General features: G+C 37.7%; 1 protein-coding gene across 1 annotated transcript in view; it reads left to right on the top strand.

Moving 5' to 3' along the window:
* The first annotated feature begins 218 nt into the window (after positions 1-218).
* znrf2b (zinc and ring finger 2b) overlaps positions 219-17,844 on the top strand; it is a 55,091-nt gene continuing 37,465 nt past the window's right edge. Inside the window, exon 1 of the mRNA XM_077221668.1 lies at positions 219-955. Within this exon, the coding sequence (XP_077077783.1) occupies positions 568-955 (388 nt within the window). The 5' untranslated portion in view covers positions 219-567. The remainder of the gene's footprint in view (positions 956-17,844) is intronic.

Below are 17,844 nucleotides of genomic sequence, written 5' to 3' on the forward strand. Positions count from 1 at the left end.
TCAGTAGCCTATTGTAGCAAATAATGTATTTTAAAATTTAAATGAAACATTTGGGCAAAAATAGGGGTCTACCTAAATAGGAGAAAATAATTGGACCAAACGTCTTGTTGGGAATAACATATTTATGTGGCAAAAAACAATCTTTTTTTCAGACTATATTGAGGGAGCGCCCAGCTAGGGTTTATTTCCCGAGATTATGACATCATTCGACAAGCCCCGCCCCCGTCTCGCTTACGCACTCTGCACGTACGGCAGTTAAACACGTCCAGTGTGTGTAATAACCGCCCGCCGAGAACACAACAGCGATCGGCGCGGCGTTTAGGAGGAAAGCGTCGCGTCAGAGCGTTACTTTCTCACGCACAACATGGAACAGAGGACGTTAGTTAGAAAACAACAGCGCATGAGGCAAAAACAAGCGCGGGCACCCGCAACTTCGCGCTGACAGCGATTTAAAAGCCTTCGTAAAAGTTTCGCTGACGCGCGCGTGACGTTGGACGAGTCAAATGTAACAGGCGAGTTTGTTTGTTTGTCTTTAATAATTAAAATCGGAGGGAAGTGTAGGTTGACATGGGCGCCAAACAGAGCAGTCCCGCTGCCAACGGGCGCACGCGAGCTTACTCGGGCTCGGATCTCCCGTCGAGTAACGTTAGCGGCAGAACGGCTGCGATGAGATATCACGCGCACAGTACATCAGGTGCTACTTCATCATCATCATCAGCGGCAGTGGCATCTCACTATTTCGGCGCCAGGACGCGCTCCGTGGGGGGTGGCACCGGTGGCCCGGGCGTGCGACCCCAGTCGGGCATTAATATACCGAACCCCGGGGCGTATAGCTCTCAAGAGTCCGGTAACAGCACACCGGAGGAGAACGGCGGAGAGAGAGAGCGGTCAACCGGAACCCCGAGACTGTTGATCGGATCTTTACCTGCTCACCTGTCGCCTCATCTCTTTGGAGGTAAATGAACAGTTATTGGTAGTTGATATGACAGTTCACCCAAACATGAACATTCTGTCATATTTTACTCACCCTCGTGTTGTTCAAAACCTGTATGAGTTTTGCTCTGTTGAACCCAAAATAAGTTGGTGGACCCCATTGACTTCCATAGTTGGAAAAAAATATTATGGAAGTCGATGGAATTTGAACATTCTTCAGAATATCTTTTTTGTGTTCAACAGAACAAAACTCGTGCAGGTTTGGAACAACATGAGGGTGAGTTAATGATGACAGTATTTTCATTTTTGGGAGAACTATCCATTTAACTTGTTTTAATCCTTGTAAATATGGGTGGTCGACATATAATGTCCATGAAGCTTTCATGTCCATCAGCATTTTTATATCTACATCAGTGCACATGTGTAAGAGCACTGTGTATATAATAAGTTTGAGAGGTTGATAAGCTTAGGTGTCAAGGTCATGTTTGTTATTTTTCTACTACCCAGCTTATGTCATGATCAAGTTCACAATGGCAATAATTAATGGATCAACCCTTGTGGAGTTTGAACCTTCAACGTTTAGGTAACCACTAGGTCACACAACCACCTATTAGGTTAAACCAACCTAGTGGTTTCCAACAGTGACAAAATAATATGTTTTGGTTTATTATTGGTTGACGCAAAATTATGAGCTTATCGAAGGATGTGATGAACCTTTTGTTCTATATTTTGTGCAAGCTGTTTTTTTTTTTTTACAGATGCATGCTAACATGCTGGTGCAAAAGTGGTATGTTAAGAGACTGCAACATGTTCTGAGGAACCTTGTTGTGGTTTGGAAGTTCTCTGAACAGGTGGAGAGATGCATGTGAGCGTTAATTATTTCTGATTAGTTCAGTCGTCATGCGGGTGTTTTTGTTGTTGTGTTTCTGAGAAACTGTTCAGTAATCGTATGATTCATATACAGCGGTTATGCTATGTAAATGGCTGATTCTCAGGAAAACTGTCCAGAACAGGTTCTGGTCATCACATCAACAAGTTTTGTTTTGCATTATGCACATATAACTAACAGTTCTCATTACCATTCTCGTTCTCTTTGACTCACAGTTCTCATTATCGTTCTAATTCTCTTCACATTTGACTCGGTTCTCATTTTTTCAATTCATGCATTCATACAACTTTTCAGTTCATGACCATGACCTTGGTGTTGATAGCACCTTACTTTACAGTTTGAGCTACAGGAAAACGACCAAAAGTAAAATGTCCAGATGCGTGATTTGAGGCAAAATGTCATGTAAAATAATGTCTCAGAGCAAAAAAATCATAACGGTTGTACAATATTCTTTAAGTAGGCCTATACCACATTTGTTCTCTTGTATTGAAGTGAAATATGGCCTGTACTTGTTTTAATGAGATTGCCGCTGGTATTTGTATTGGCCGTTCTTTGTTTCTTACACACAGACTCTGGAATATTCAAAGGCAGTTGAGGCCGTCAGTTATTGGGATGTAATTTTCTCAGTCATTTTGGCCTGGATTGAACTTGATTCTCTAACAGGCTCTTACTGGTGATTGTGGTTAATCTTTAAACGTTGGCTGAGTATGACTTCTAACCCACTGTGGATGAGATCAAGAAGGGAGTTTTTATAGGGGAAATGAGACTTGTTCATTTTCTATTATCAAAAAGCACGGGGGAATCCTGCCTATAACAGACTTACCACCATATGTGCAATTTGTATCAACCTGGAGGCAAAATCATTGTCGTGTCATGATCATTGTCTAGATCCTTATTTGGACAACTTATTTTAATTGTGTGAATTTACAGTGTAAAAAGAGAATGAGAACTGTATAGAAAAACCAGTGTAGTTCTGCATGTTTCAATGTTGGTCAGTGTAATACAGGTTTGAAAGAGATCTTGCTGTTTTGACGCACACAAGACTGAAAACACTCTTTTAATGAGCTGACATCAGAGAGGAGTATCACTTGTAGTGAATGTGTTTAATTTCGAAGAATTTTTATTATATGCATGCATAACTAGCTGAATTTTGAATGCAATATAATTAATCCATAGACTTCCGTGAGTTTTTCATGCAGTGTTGATTTACTCTCCTCTTGTTTAGTTTCACGTAACGCATGCATGCCATGTTCAGTTGTTCTCTTTTAATTAAACATATTGTATATGTAATATAAACCAAATTTTATCCAATAGTTTTAAAAGATTTCCAAACTATATTTGTAATGCATTGTGTGCTGGTATCACACCAACAAAAAAATCTGCTTTCAAGCTAGCCATGCACTGATGAATTAAGTGCAATAAGAGCAAAAACTTTTTACATAGACAATAAATATACGGTTAGTTTAACTTCATGTTGTTTTTTAAAGCTTCGATGTCCTACAAATCTTTTGACAGAGATCTAGACCATTTCCATACCGCAAACCACCAATGAAACCAGATCCAGTCATTTGGTTCGTCAATGCTGAGTTTTTCAAAAAATGTCCTCTGCCGGTCATGCATGAACTCAGGACACCTGACACGTGGTCCATGTTCACACAGTCCACACTCAGTAAAACACACACATAAACATTGAGTGAGCCAAACTGTGTGTACATTAAATACAAACTGCCTTCCGCCTGCTTCACTCTCACTTTAAATGAAAGCCAGGAAGTGTTTGTTGTGGCTTCCCTTTGCTGTCTGCTTTTCTCTGACTTGAATTTGACTCAACAGGCTTTGTGCGGCTCGCTTTACCGGAACGGCTTCGTCTACAAGCTGGTGAAGGATAGCTATTGTGCACTAACGTTTCTGTTTTTGATGGTGGTAGCACATGTTGGCATATAGTTGATATGTCTTAGGCTTCCACATCTACTAATTTTTACTAGTTGAACAATCATCTGTCAATGCTTACCTTATGTAAATGACTTACAAAACACTGTGCAGCATCAGCGGTCTTGTCTAGTGTTGTTTGATGGACAGTGTGTGACTGAGGAAATGAAAGCATGCATATCTCCATTGCATGCTTTTGAACCTGAATTCAGACCATCACAGATGTCAAAAGCACCAGCAACATTCACTTAAGACATAGAAGTAGGGCTGGGCGATATAGCCAAAAAAAATTATCACGATCAATTTTTTTTATATCAGTCGATATTGATAATTATCGCGATAAATGTCAAATCTTTATTTTTTTCAAGTTTAAAGGGAGATTTTTGCTCCTAAGTGAAAGTTGTAGAAACCAGAGTGTTAATTGTGTTTTTAAACTACTCTTTATTGTCAGAACATATCATGACAAACTTTTGCCAAACAGGTGAACATTTCACAAATCTCAGGCAGAACATTCAAACATTTGTCATTTTTCCTTAACAAAATAAATATCTGAATAGAAAAATATATTTCTTAATTTCTGCATGTGCTAATGGAGGATATTGTTTCAAGTCTTGAAACAGGTTTGTGTTGCCTGGCTTTGATGGCACGTATCTTCAGCACAGTTTGCAGTGCAGGCTGCAATATTAATGTTACATGTTTTGTCTCGAAACGCATATTTGACGGTGAATTGCCAGTAAATCTGCACTCTAACTCAAGCTAATACTACTGTTAAATTTATGTTCATTAACAAAACCAGTAACATCTGTTAAAAAAAAGTAATGACCGCATTTTTATTTGGCAAAATGTAATATTCTGACTGTTTGAGTTTTATTAAAATGAACCATTGGTCATCCAGTATCATGCATTTATATCATGATAACCACAGATAAAACCAGGCATAGCCTAAAGCATAGCCTAACTATCATGGCAAAATGTAACTTTATGGTTTCTATGGTATTTGTATGAAAAACTGTAGCCTAAATACATTATTAAATACTGTAATTATATTCCATTAGTCATTTAATACATTGTCTACATTAATAATAATAATAATAATAATTAGTAATAATAATACAATTCAATATATATATCCCACATTTCATGGTGCAGTTAGTAAATCCATGGTAAATGGATTCAGTATCAATTCAGATTCTGACTGTATCGTTGCGCACAGTGTTTTTCCTGTTTGTCTTTGTCAGCGCTGTTTCATCTGCCTTTAAACGGGTTTAAACTGGACATTTGTGTTCTTCGCTGAATTGAAACGCTTCACTATGACCGATCAGAGTAAACGAGTCTGCTCTAGTGAGCTCGCGCTGTGCTGCGGTTTGGACTTTGAACCGAGCGGATAAATGGTCCGTTTGGCGCGAAGTTCAAATGAGTTTCGTTCCCCTTTTTGCGCATAAACATTATCGAACATTTATCGACCTCTTGATATCGTTTTATCGAGAAAAAATATATCGCGATAATTATCGTTATCGTTTTATGGCCCAGCCCTACATAGAAGTTAGTTAACTTACAGAGAGATAACAAATATTTTAATATTGTGATCGTCTAATACCAATCTGGCTGATAAATATTCGTTTATTAATATTTACACTGAGAACATGCATGCACAAAGTGTTTATAAATTTAAACAAATCTTGTCATTTAGACAAAAAACAATTTTAAATGGAAGAGTTTATTGAAGCCTGACAAACTATTTATTTATAACTATTTATACGTCAGTCTTGTATGTATGGTATAGTGAGAATATGGAGCTCACACTCAATTATAATCAGAGACCCAAACTGAGCAAAAATTATGCCATTTGGTGCATTTAAACTTATTTAAAACCGAGTTAAGGGAGGTTCACACCAAGGACAATAAGGATATTTAAAACTCGTTCTAAATGTAAAAGAATGGCAGACTCCACACCACAACTATAATCACTTTTATAACAATTTTTAAAGAGCTTTAGCATTTAAAGGGGACATATTATACCCCCTTTTACAAGAGGTAATATAATGTGTCTGTGAAGTTTCAGCTCAAAATACCCCCACAGATCAATTATTATACCGAGCCCAAAATGCCCCTTTTTGGGTGGAAACAAAAGCAATACAATTTTTATTTGTGTTTCTTTAAACACATATTAGCTGCTGCTCCCCACCCCCGTTTCCAGAAGAGGGCTGTGCCTTTACAGCTCGTGCCTCGGATACTATGGAAACAACAAAACTGTAGAAACAGAATGGGTATGTTTCCACAGCATGCTTTTGCATGGGTGGGTGGATTTTTAGCATTATTGGGTGATTGTGTGAATACTGCCGTCACAGATTTGTGTTCAAACATCATGTTAAAGTGAATTTTGCACAACCAACCTCTTTAAATTGGGAAACAACAAATTTGCAGCAAGCATGGCACTTACAATAAACGCTAATATCGTTATCATTATAGTTAGGGTTAGTTATTGTCTTGGTGGGTGTAAATTAGGGCTGTCAACGAATATTCTAAATTCGAACAGAATTTCGAAGGTAAAAATTAATATTCGAATGTGGAAAAACACGCCCGCGGTAGCAGAGGCGCGACTGTCTGCTTTGCGAGTGGCCAAATTCTGAAGCTTAAAATGTAAAACGCATTTTCCAGCTGCACAGCTAGCACAGTGAGTGTCTGGCTCACTCATTGGCTGTGCTGCGGCAACTGCACATCTAATGGCGCGGGCAACTCCAACGTGTGCGCCTATAAGCTAGCATTGCATCATACACGTCAGAGCCCGCCAAGGGGGCGTGGCCAGACGCCTCCGAAATAACCATAGCAGCAGCTTACCACAACACAGCTCGCTCTGAGCGTTCAATGTCGGTTCTATATACTGTAAAACTTCAATTAATGTTAATAATATTTTTTTCAATCACTGAATGAAGCCTGCTATATTTAGGACAAGAGTCGCGTCCTTAAATTGCTTGCACAAAACCAGCACTCAACAGCTGTTTATTGTTGTTCATTTAAACTGTTATGCGCAGAGAGCGTGAGGGTGAGGGCGAGAGAGAGAGAGTTCCTGCGAGTGCGAGCGAGAGTAGGTCTGCTGTCTTGGCCATTAGTTGATTTACTTGTGTAAGTTAATACGATGGCAAATATGTTCAAACCTAAATAAACTACATACAAGTAGTTATGTCTCTTTGTATTAATTTGTCCTGTCATTGACAAAATGCGCAACCAGATGTTCAAATAGTTCGAATATATGTGTTTTTTTTTTGAGGGAATATTCAAACGTCATTTGAGCAATTTTGACAGCCCTAGTGTAAATGGGCCTTTAAGTTTGATTTATTTTAGTGAATCAGTTGTGTACTGCTTTAAAACTATTAATTAGCAATTAATTTAGCATGTAATGAATATAACCAGATAACTAGTGCAAAGATGGGGAGCAAAAGAAATATTCTCATTGGGAATCAGCTGACATCAGGGAAATGGCGCATTAAACATAGCTTGAACTTGAACTCTGTTTGGGGAATGGGTCAGTATTCTGGTTGGCTGGTTTGCTGCCGCAGCAGTTCAAACTCCACTTCTTTAATGGATAAACCGCCTCCCTTCTCTTCTGCATTACTCTCAGGACTGGCTCCGTTCCACTCTCTGCTCAAAGAGCTTTCAACAATCTCTGCGCTACTCGCATTAAATCTCTCACATGCACACACACGTTGATGCCTAAGGCCTTTGGAACATTGAAGATGATACCTTACCCAAAAATGAACATTTCTGTCATGATTTACTCACCCTCATGCCATTCCAAACCTGTATGACTTTCTTCAAACAAAATACATTTTTTTTGTTTTTGTGCATACAATTAAATTCAGTGGGGTCCAGTATTGTTTGGACAACATTTTTCTAAATATCATAGAAAGAATGAAAGTCATGCATGTTTGGAGGGAAAACATTTAGAAGAAAAAGAAAGTTGTATGGTTTTGGAATGACAAGAGGGTGAGTTAATTGTGACAGAGTTAATTTTTTTGGGTGTACTATCCCTTTAAGTTGTTAATTTTAACAGGTGACGGCCTTCTCACTTGCAAGCAGAACTGCGAGCAGTTTCAGCCTATTTTTCTTGCATACTAATTATGCAAAATGCCTAATATGCAAATACATCTAATTCTGTATAAGCAGTGTAGCACAATTTCTGTTTATTAACAAATTTCTACTGTCACACTTTGTATTATCAACCTGCTCAGTCAAAGCTTGTCCTTCTCCGTGTGTTCCTCGGCAACTGGTGATGTTTCTGATGAGTCAGCAGGTCACGGCTCATTTCACACACCTTAGTTTCAGTTTGACTGGGTCGTCGGGAATATTTCACATGTATGAGATGCTTTATGAAGTCTATGTGCATGCGCAAACACCGGCCATGGATCCAGTAATCGATAGTCAATGTCCCACCCCGCTGCTGTGTCCTGCACATTTGACATGGACATCAATCCGGTCTTACTTTTTTCACTGTGTCTCATACAGACCGCTTTAAATCAGATAGACAGGGAATCGTCCAAGGCCTTCATGCACTGCCCATATCGTTGATGCACAGTGAGTAGTATCGATTTGCTGTTCATTGCATTCATAGTCATTTGCAATAGTAGTAAAAAAAAAGTATTTATTTATATCATCAGCAATAAATTAAATGGAGTAGAACAACACACTGCCATGATTGGACGGATATTTTGCAAATGCAAATTACATTTTTTGGCAAAAAAAAGGTGCTGTAGAATAAAAGCATCTGTCAAATGCATAAATGTAATTTGTCATTTGAGGGAATGTGCTTAATTGTCGTGATATAAAAGTATAGTCCTAGAAATAGGCCCCAGGTTTTGTGTAAAATATTTCATTGTTTATTTTCTAGTGAAATATAACCCAAAGATGTTCTTGAATTTTTTTTTTTTTTCAAACTAGTTCAAATACCCAACCAGCTCTAGTTAATCACAACATTACAACATTTTAAGTAATAACGCATAACGTGTCCATGGATTTTTTTTAAAATCGACATTAAAATTTATTTGAATATCATTTTGAATTTGAGAAAATATTTAAATGTCAAAACGCATCCCTAATTTAGTCACACGGCTAAAAGCTGTTTTAATTATTCATTTATTTTTAAGCTTTATCGCCCAACTATATTACTGCTTCATATTTGTGCTACACTTTGACAGCAATCACAGAGGGTCTCATCACAGGCTTGTTTTAACAAGTGCTGATGATTTTGAATCTCTTGCCGAGGCATGACTGACTCCACATTCTTTTTAAAGGTATTTGCAGAGCTAAAAGTTTGGACTCTTGTACATATGCAGAGGTTTATTATACAGGCAGATCAAAAATGTGGATTATCATGAGTCTGATTTGCTCTGGGTAAATTCAATGAGCCATGTTTTTTTCTAGCCTAATATATTGCTTGTCAGCATTTGTAGAGCTATAAACCCTGTTAAGAACGCTTATTATTCAATTACCCTCATGCCATTTTTCAACTCCTTTGTTGTTATTTCTTTAGTGGAACACAAAACATTATCAAATTACAATTTGTCCTCCTGCAGAAAATCATTGTTGGTGTGGAATTGAACCAGCTTGGAAGATTCGGTATTGAATGACTTGTAGGACAGAAGGTAAAAAGGAACAGCCGATTCCCTCCGGGCATAAGCAGGAAGAGGACGCATCAAAATCAGATGCAGAACAGACCCTATGGATCTGTTTATTCTCAAAAGAAGACTGCTCTGGCAATATATATGTATATTTTCTGCCATGGATATTAGGTCTTATTCTGTAACTGGATCCATGACCTCTGGACACTGATGGAGAACATCAGCAGAGCTATTATTATTATGAATAGCCACTAGTGAAAATCATTAAAATAATTTTTCATGGACAGGCAAATAAAGTATCTGGTGCCATCTGCATGAGATTTAATGATTATAATGGGGGTAAACTAGTTTTTTTGTTTTTTTTCAACAGCGGATAGGTAGCAGATTAATCAGTGTCGATGGAAAGTGACATGAAATTAGATTTCTTGAAACATTTTTGTTTAGCCAGCTGTTATCTGACTGATTCTGTGTATGTACTCATTTTTTTTCACAGTCACTATGCATATAAGCACACTACTCATATAGGGAACTTAATGTCACAACAAAAGTAGATTTTAAGAAATGAAAATGCTGGCGAAGACTTGCAGCTTTAAATAGACTTGTCATGTGCAGGAAGAGCTGCTCATGAACTGTTGCGACACTTAATATAACTCTGTATCTTATATTGTAACGCACAATATTGTGTTCTTGCACAATGTTTATTGTTGAAGATTTTTTTATTTGTTCTTCCACGGGCCTTTCTAATGTTGAAAACCTCATAGTGCTTAGGTGAACGGTATGCATGAGCGCTTAGATCATCTGAGCATCATAAAGGCAGGGATTTAATCTTATTACACTCTATAAGTCGTGTGATTATCTCTGCGAGCAGACGGCAGGCACACAGCACTGTTTCCATTGTTACTGCTGCTCCATTCAGATGTTCTGAAAACAGCATTATTACAGATAGAGTTTCTTTGTTTTTTAAATCTTATACACATTTATGCATTTGGCAGATGCTTTTATCTAAAGTGAATTGCATTGCATTAAATGTATGTGTTGGATCAGTTCATGTCCTTTTTGGCAATAAAAACCATGACCTTGGCATTGCTAGCACAATGCTCTACTGTTTCAGCTACAGGAATACAGGATATTATTAGTTGCAATGATGCAAAATTTACTATGCACATATGGGGACTGCGGATGAAAATTAGCTTCGGCTAACTCTGGCACAAAACATCTTTTCGCAAGATTAATGTACTTTGTGCATAGTCCCTGATAAATAAAAAAGAATAAAAATAACAAATGGGATTTTTAAAAAGACTGTTTTTTACTGCTTATTTTAGCTAATTTAGAAGGTCATCCAGGTATTCTATGCATGCAGAAAATGTGCATACTGTGTGCTGTATGCATTTGTTTTGGTGTATCTCTCTGAGAGCACTTCTTGACAAGGTTTTAATTTATGCCTTCAATACCATTATCGCGATTTTAGTCAAATTGCACCCCATGGGTTGCATTTGTACCTTTCAGATGAAGTAAGAGTGACATTTTGGCCAGATGAAGTGACCAGAAAGTTCTAAATGCAAATTATGCAGACGCGCATGCAGCGTACAGACAAGCTCATGCCGTCTAGTTAATCGAGCGCTCAGAGAAAGTAAGAGTCCTGTCTCTCTCACTGACTGCAGATATGGCACATTAGATGCCGTCGCCAGTCGATTCTCAGTTTCCCACTGGTTCGGTTTTATGGCAGGTGCGCTGCACTCAAGTGACTCCTGATTGCTGAATAATCACCATCTGATCTGCATTCACAAGATCCTTAAACTCAGGTGAAGTGATTCTGCTTCCTTTTCATTCATCCATGATAGACTGGAAACTGTCACAGTCTCTGTGCTGTTGGTTTATAGCAGAGGTTCTCAGCTCTAGCTCTCGAGGTCCACTTTTGATCAAACTCAACTGCCTGTAACTTTCTAGTAATCCTGAAGACCTTGATAAGCTTGTTCAGGTGTGTTTGATCAGGTTTTGAACAAAGTGGACCAGGGCCTCAGGGGCAGAGTTGAGATCCCCTGGGCTGCGTTTAAGGGGGCTTTCACACTGGCAGTTTAATTCGGAACGGGGCATGAAAAATCGCTAATGTGAACGCTGTCCTGGCACCCGGGTGCGCACTGGGGTATCGAACCCGAGACTACCTGGATGAGGTGGTCTGAGTTCGGTTGCTCCCAAACCGTGCTGCAGTTCGCATTTATGTGAAAGCAACACGGACTCGGTTGAGCACATGTTCAGGAAGTAAAGTATCCTGCGCATGCGTTTTAGCTGATTATGATGTATTTAGTTAAATAAAACGCACGTAAGGGATGAAGATTTACCTTGGATAAGAGCAAGAGTGAGTCTGCAGTGTATTTGCACACACACACACACACACACACACACACACACACACACACACACACACGGTAAACCTGTGTTGTTTACTCAGCTATCAAATTATTAAAAAACACAATATATTGACCCGCGTCGTGTTTTCTATCATGCGCCGTGCACGTTTGCAATGACGTAAGATGCACGCAAACGCACCAGAATTCAATAGAATCAAGTTGATTGTGAAACCAGACCAACGTTGCAGGGGGTGCTCGGCCTCAGACAGCAGCAAACAAGCCCAGTGTAAAAGCCCCCTCAATTCCCTTTTTTTATGCCCTTCCCTTGCTAACTTTATAGTAATGGTTCCGATATCCAACTCTGCTCTCCCATTGGTAATCGCCGCATCACATTACCTGTTTTTTGCATAAAGTAGAATTCTTCAATCTGATTGGCTTTCCAGTCAGGATTAGACGTGATGAGTTTTCCCAAAGACCGTGGGTAATTTGCTCTGAAATTTCAGTTGGTAACTTGTGGTTGTGTGCGGGGGGAAAAAACACACTGATGCGTTCGATTTGACGAGATTGTAATCACATGAGGACCTCCTCTAGGAAAACTCATTCTGAATGGGGTTTGAGTTCTGTCTGATTTCAAAATGATTGGCTTCTAAAGGTGATGATACATTGCTCAACAAAGTTACCCTGTGTACCATCACCTTGAATGCGGTTTTAAAAAAAATAAAACTGCAGTTTGTTGTTTTACATACTGGTCAGATAGTCACTTCCTGTCTAAGCTGTGAACAGGAACTGCAGATAACCTGCTGTTGTCTGGTGATTTGAATAGGTTACTTTTTCTCTTCCTCAGTGTTCTCATTTCTATAGTCTGAGAATCAGAGAATACATAGTGTATGTTCAGTATCACTAGGTTTGTATATCTAGAGTTAGGTGATAGAGCAAAGAAATCTCATGTGAGTTTTAGGATACTGGATATATATATATATATATATATATATATAAAATATAGATTTCTTTTTTTTTTCTTTTTACTTAGAGCGTCTGTTCTCATTAACATTGACTGTAAAGAAAAGTGCTTGTGGTTGAATCCAATAAATTTCTTCTTTTGTTGCCCATGGAAGAAAAGTTAATTTATGTATCAGGGTAACCGCTTCCTCGCCTTCATTCAGCCCTATAAGGTGACGTTGTTTCACCTTGTCAAAATGAAGCATGTTTCCGATAATTTACAGTAGGATGCCTCTGACATTTTTTACACTAAACGGCCATTTTATTCCCCAGTCCATCTGCTCGTCTTTGCTGACAGCTTTATGAATTATAAATATCTCTTCTGGACCTTCTCTTGAATCGGCCTCTTCATCAATAGGACTGACCTTCAAACGTACCATACCTCTCATGCGTGTGTTAGTAGTCTATAATTTAGTTTTTTTCTTTCTTTCTGGCCATGTAAGTGCATAATGTCTCTCACCTAGGGCTGGGTGATTAAAAGATGACGAAAATGATCACAATATAATTTTCCTTGATACAGTTATTACAAAATATGGTGTATATATAGAAATTTTATTGTATTATTAATGTGGACATGTATTAATTGATTATAATTACAGTATTTTTTGTTAAGCTGTAGCATTTGCATTTTGTATTTATAGTAAAAATGTATTCAGGCTGCGGTTTTTCATAAAAACCATAGAAACCCTATAGGCTGTCTTTACACTGCAAGTCTTAACGCACAGATCTGATCTTTTGACCATATCCATTTGTTTTTTGTACCGCCTGTTTACATTCACTTTAGACATGACTGGTATATCTGTGTTTACATAAATCCACACCCAAAATTATTCTGTTGGTAATTGTAAGTTAACTCGTGCTTATTTTGGTGTAAAAAATATTTTATCATTATAAATGTTTTGAATATTTTACCTCAGATTTCTGAAATGTTCACCTTTTTGAACATTGAACCCTAACCCTTATCATTATAAATGTTTTGAATATTTTACCTCAGATTTCTGAAATGTTGACCTTTTTGAACATTGAACCCTTACCCTTATCATAATTCATGTTTTGAATATTTTACCTCAGATTTGTGAAATGTTTACCTGTTTGTCAAGCTTTTGTCATGTTCTGACAGTAAAGTGTAGTTTAACACCACAATTAACTGCCTGGTTTCTAAAACTTTCACTCAGCAGGAAAAATCTCCCTTTAAACTTGAAAGAAATATAGATTTGACCTTTATCATGATAATTATCGATATCAGCTGAAATGAACAATTTTAGCGTTATAATTCTTTTGCCCAATGCCCATATCGCCCAGCCCTGCTCTCACCATTGATAGATAAACTCTGAATTAGCCATTCAAGCACACAGTATTGACGTGCTCCACTGAGCTGTTGCTGTGCTGAAATCTACTTGCCAGAGGGATTATGAGGCACAATCCAGATTAAAACCTCCCAGAAAACCTTCACATTTGTTTGTGTGTGTGTAAAATGGAACGCCGCATTCACCTTATTTCAGTTCTGTGATATTAATGTAATTTTCTTGTCAAAATGTATTATATGTACCATCATCAGCAGTAGGGCAGCTCACTTTAAATTAGCGCCCTATGAATTTCTTTTTTGTGTGTTTTTTTATGAGGTTGATGTACAATGAAAATGAACTCTAAATTTTTACAACTTAAATCTTTGTTGTTAGTTGGGGCTGTGCGAACAACAGCAAAAAACAAGAATGGAAAATGGCCATAAAAGGTCAATTATGGATGATTTTGTATATTATATGTATATTATACCTGTAGAATTACTATAAAACTTGTATAAATATCGATAATCTCTGTTATTTGCATCCACCTGTTTTGTGTTTTTGTACAGATGTCTGTGTCTTCAGATCAGCTCTCTTTACACTCCCTCAAACTTGTTCAATTTCCTTACTGTGGATGAAAAGGGAAATTGCATGCCGAACCCTGTGCTATTGTCTTTGTCTAGCAGCGTTCTTCTGCCTGTGTGCTCGTCTTTGTCTCAGCGATTTAATTTTATCCTGGTTACGTCAGTCACACACACACACGGTGAGAGCGTGAGACCCCGCGCAGACGCCGCTGCTGATGAGATACCGTCTGCTGCCAGAGGCATGGATCTCCGTCTGAAAAGATGTGGCGATTAAAGCTTTAATAAAGACACCTGACGCAATGGAGATATTAAGCTTTAGCCTCAGATCATCAACAAACACATTGTCTCTATTGTTCACTATCAGCATTTTTAGTATACTGTATTTATTGACTGTGCATGAGAATCAACTTCCAAGTGTGAATCTTGTGTAGAGTTGAATTTTCTTTTTTTCTTTTTTTCTTTTTTTAACTTTGTTCATGACTTAATGGTAAGAGTGAGTCAAATAGGTCATGGTTGGTTTGGCTTCCTATAAAAATGAACTGTGATGCTTTCAAAACATAGATCTGTTTGTTTGAGCATCACAACTTTGACTCATCCAGTAGGGTGAGTTTGGGGCGCGAGACTATCTATTTTGACCAACCAGTGACAGATTATGGAGATTATTTGGGAAATCAGGTGTTAATTTGGCCTTTGCATTTGATCATGCACACAAAAAAAAAGCTGCATTAAAAAAGGCTGTGCAAATGCATCTTTTCAGTGCACATCCACTCTGAAAGTTCCCAGTTCCTGATTTCATGCTTCAAGAACAAAACAAAAGTAAATTGTCCACTTTCACTGCATTGTTTGTCTGACTCTCAGTAGGTTTATATGGGTTGTTCTCCCCATCTAAACGGAGACCGTTTCAAGAACGTTTGATTTTTAGATACACTGCACATGAATACTGAGATAAGCAGTAGGCTTGGGCGGTATCCAAACTTTGATACCGTCAAACCTCCTCCCTATTTTACCGGGGTATACGGTATTACCTTGACTAATTAAAAATTCTGACATAAGGCTCAGACAGCGTCACCAAACTGTTGGCTTGTGCCTACACCGTTCAGAAACTGAATACCAGATCGGGCAAAAAAAAACAAAAAAAACAAACAAGGCCAACCCGTGCACGTTGTGTCTGATCCCGGCTGACGGCATTAAATGTAATATTAGCTGTAGCCCTATTTAGACGCGACTATTTTTAATACGTGGGCCGTTATAATATGGTTGCGCCAAATCATTTTTTAACCCAGGTGCTGAGGGGGTGGTAGATATAAATACTATTTATAAATGAGCAAAAATGGGACACTTAATAATATTTAATTATTTTAATTATGACAATTGTATTCATTTTATGAATTAATTTAAATTAAATTAACGAGCAACAAGCAAGAAGTGCATTTGTAAATCCGGTGACACGCGTCCATTGATTTTTATTAATACAACTTTTCTGTCAGTGCTGCAAAGATTAAGTTGACGATCGCCATCTCCTAGTGAACGCGCATATATAGAGAGAAATGCAAATCATGGATTACATAATCAGAAGGTATAGGCTAGCCTTTTTCTTTTGGTTTTGAATTGTTTCGTTTAAAGAAATTGACGATTGATATCTCCGTAGTGAACGCGCCTATAGAGAGAAATGCACATCATGGATTAATCAGAGAGTATGCTGCCTATATTTCTTTTCCTTTTGAATTGTTTCGTTTAGAGAAATTGATGAATCGCCATCTCCATAGTGAACGATAGAGAGAAATGCACATCACGGATTACATAATCAGAGAGTAGGCTAGCCTATTTCTTTTCGTTTTGAATAGTTTCGTTTAATGAATTTGATGATCGCCATTTCCGTATGAACGCGCATAGAGAGAAATGCACATCATGGATTAAATAATCAGCGAGTGGCCTATTTCTTTTCGTTTTGAATTGTTTCGTTTAATGAAATTTCAAGCTTTATTTAGATATAGGCCTATCTGTCATGGCTGTGAGACATACACTGAGTTTCGGTTCATTTATGATGAGATTTCAATGCAAGTGACTGCGGCGCGCCAGCGCACGATCATGTCATGATTATGTTATCTGCTATATTTGATTCTTATTTATTAAATCCAGGCAATTGGTTGATAAAAAAAATATTAACATTAAGATACAATTTACACAAAACGAAATTCACTTTAAAGAAAGGCCTTTTACAAAATGAAACTTAATTAAGTGGTCAATGTCTGACTCCCGATGCATCTCATCTTACTCGTGCTGTTCAGTTTTCATTATCAACGTAAAAAAAATAACATTTATAATATTTTAACAAATATAAACGAATGCGCTTATTTAATGAACTCGGGGCAAAATGCATCCTCGCAGCAGTGAGTGGGTGGTTGTTTCGGAGATGCGACATTAGGTTAGAGGTGTTTCCATCTCTCGCGGTCACCTTTTTTATTGCAACATTTACAAATTGCCTCGTCAGTATTTACCGCCTCTCCCTTCTCTCTCTCTTTCTCCTCCACACTGTCACTTGATGACAACTACATAAGCATTTTAGGCATTGAATAAATTATATTTATATATTATATATAAGTGCCGGTAATGACTGTATTGAAACTGATACCGTTGCTATTTTAAGACCCCGCGGTATACGATTTTACCGAAATACCGCCCAACCCTACAGTTATGCAGGTCAGGTGGAGTTTCTACTTTCTTAGAAAGTAGACAGGATGGAAGAGAAAGAGGCATATTGCTACGAAACTATAGAGCAAAGGTGCATTTTTACTGTAAAGCTCTTAAAATGACAAAAAACATCAGAAAAGACTCATGATATGATTCATTCCAAGTCTTCTGAAGTCATATGATGGTGTATATGTGAGGAATGGACTGAAATGTTACTTAATTTAGCTCCATCAATTGCCACTTATTTATTTTCTTTAGCTTTTGAATAAGTTAAAAGGCTGTTATCATTTTTGTAAAACACTTTGGCGCAACGTCTGTTGTTTGAAAATGTGCTATATAAATGAAGCTACTTGCTTGCTTAATGACTGATCAACTGTCATCTGTGTAAATGTAGTTCAATAAAAAAGTGTTTACATAAGAAAAGGACAACCAGTGTGACATAAGATTCTTAAATTAACACTACCAGTCAAAAGTTTGGAATAATTACATTCTTTTTTATGTTTTAAAACATTTAAATATTTTTTAATGATAATATGGGCTCATGTTTGTTTGCTTGGTTTTATTGTATTTATATGA

This window comes from Siphateles boraxobius, unplaced genomic scaffold (genome assembly GCF_051911475.1).
Source record: "Siphateles boraxobius isolate OS27281-9 unplaced genomic scaffold, OSU_SipBor_1 84, whole genome shotgun sequence".
Taxonomy (NCBI): Eukaryota; Metazoa; Chordata; class Actinopteri; order Cypriniformes; family Leuciscidae; genus Siphateles; species Siphateles boraxobius.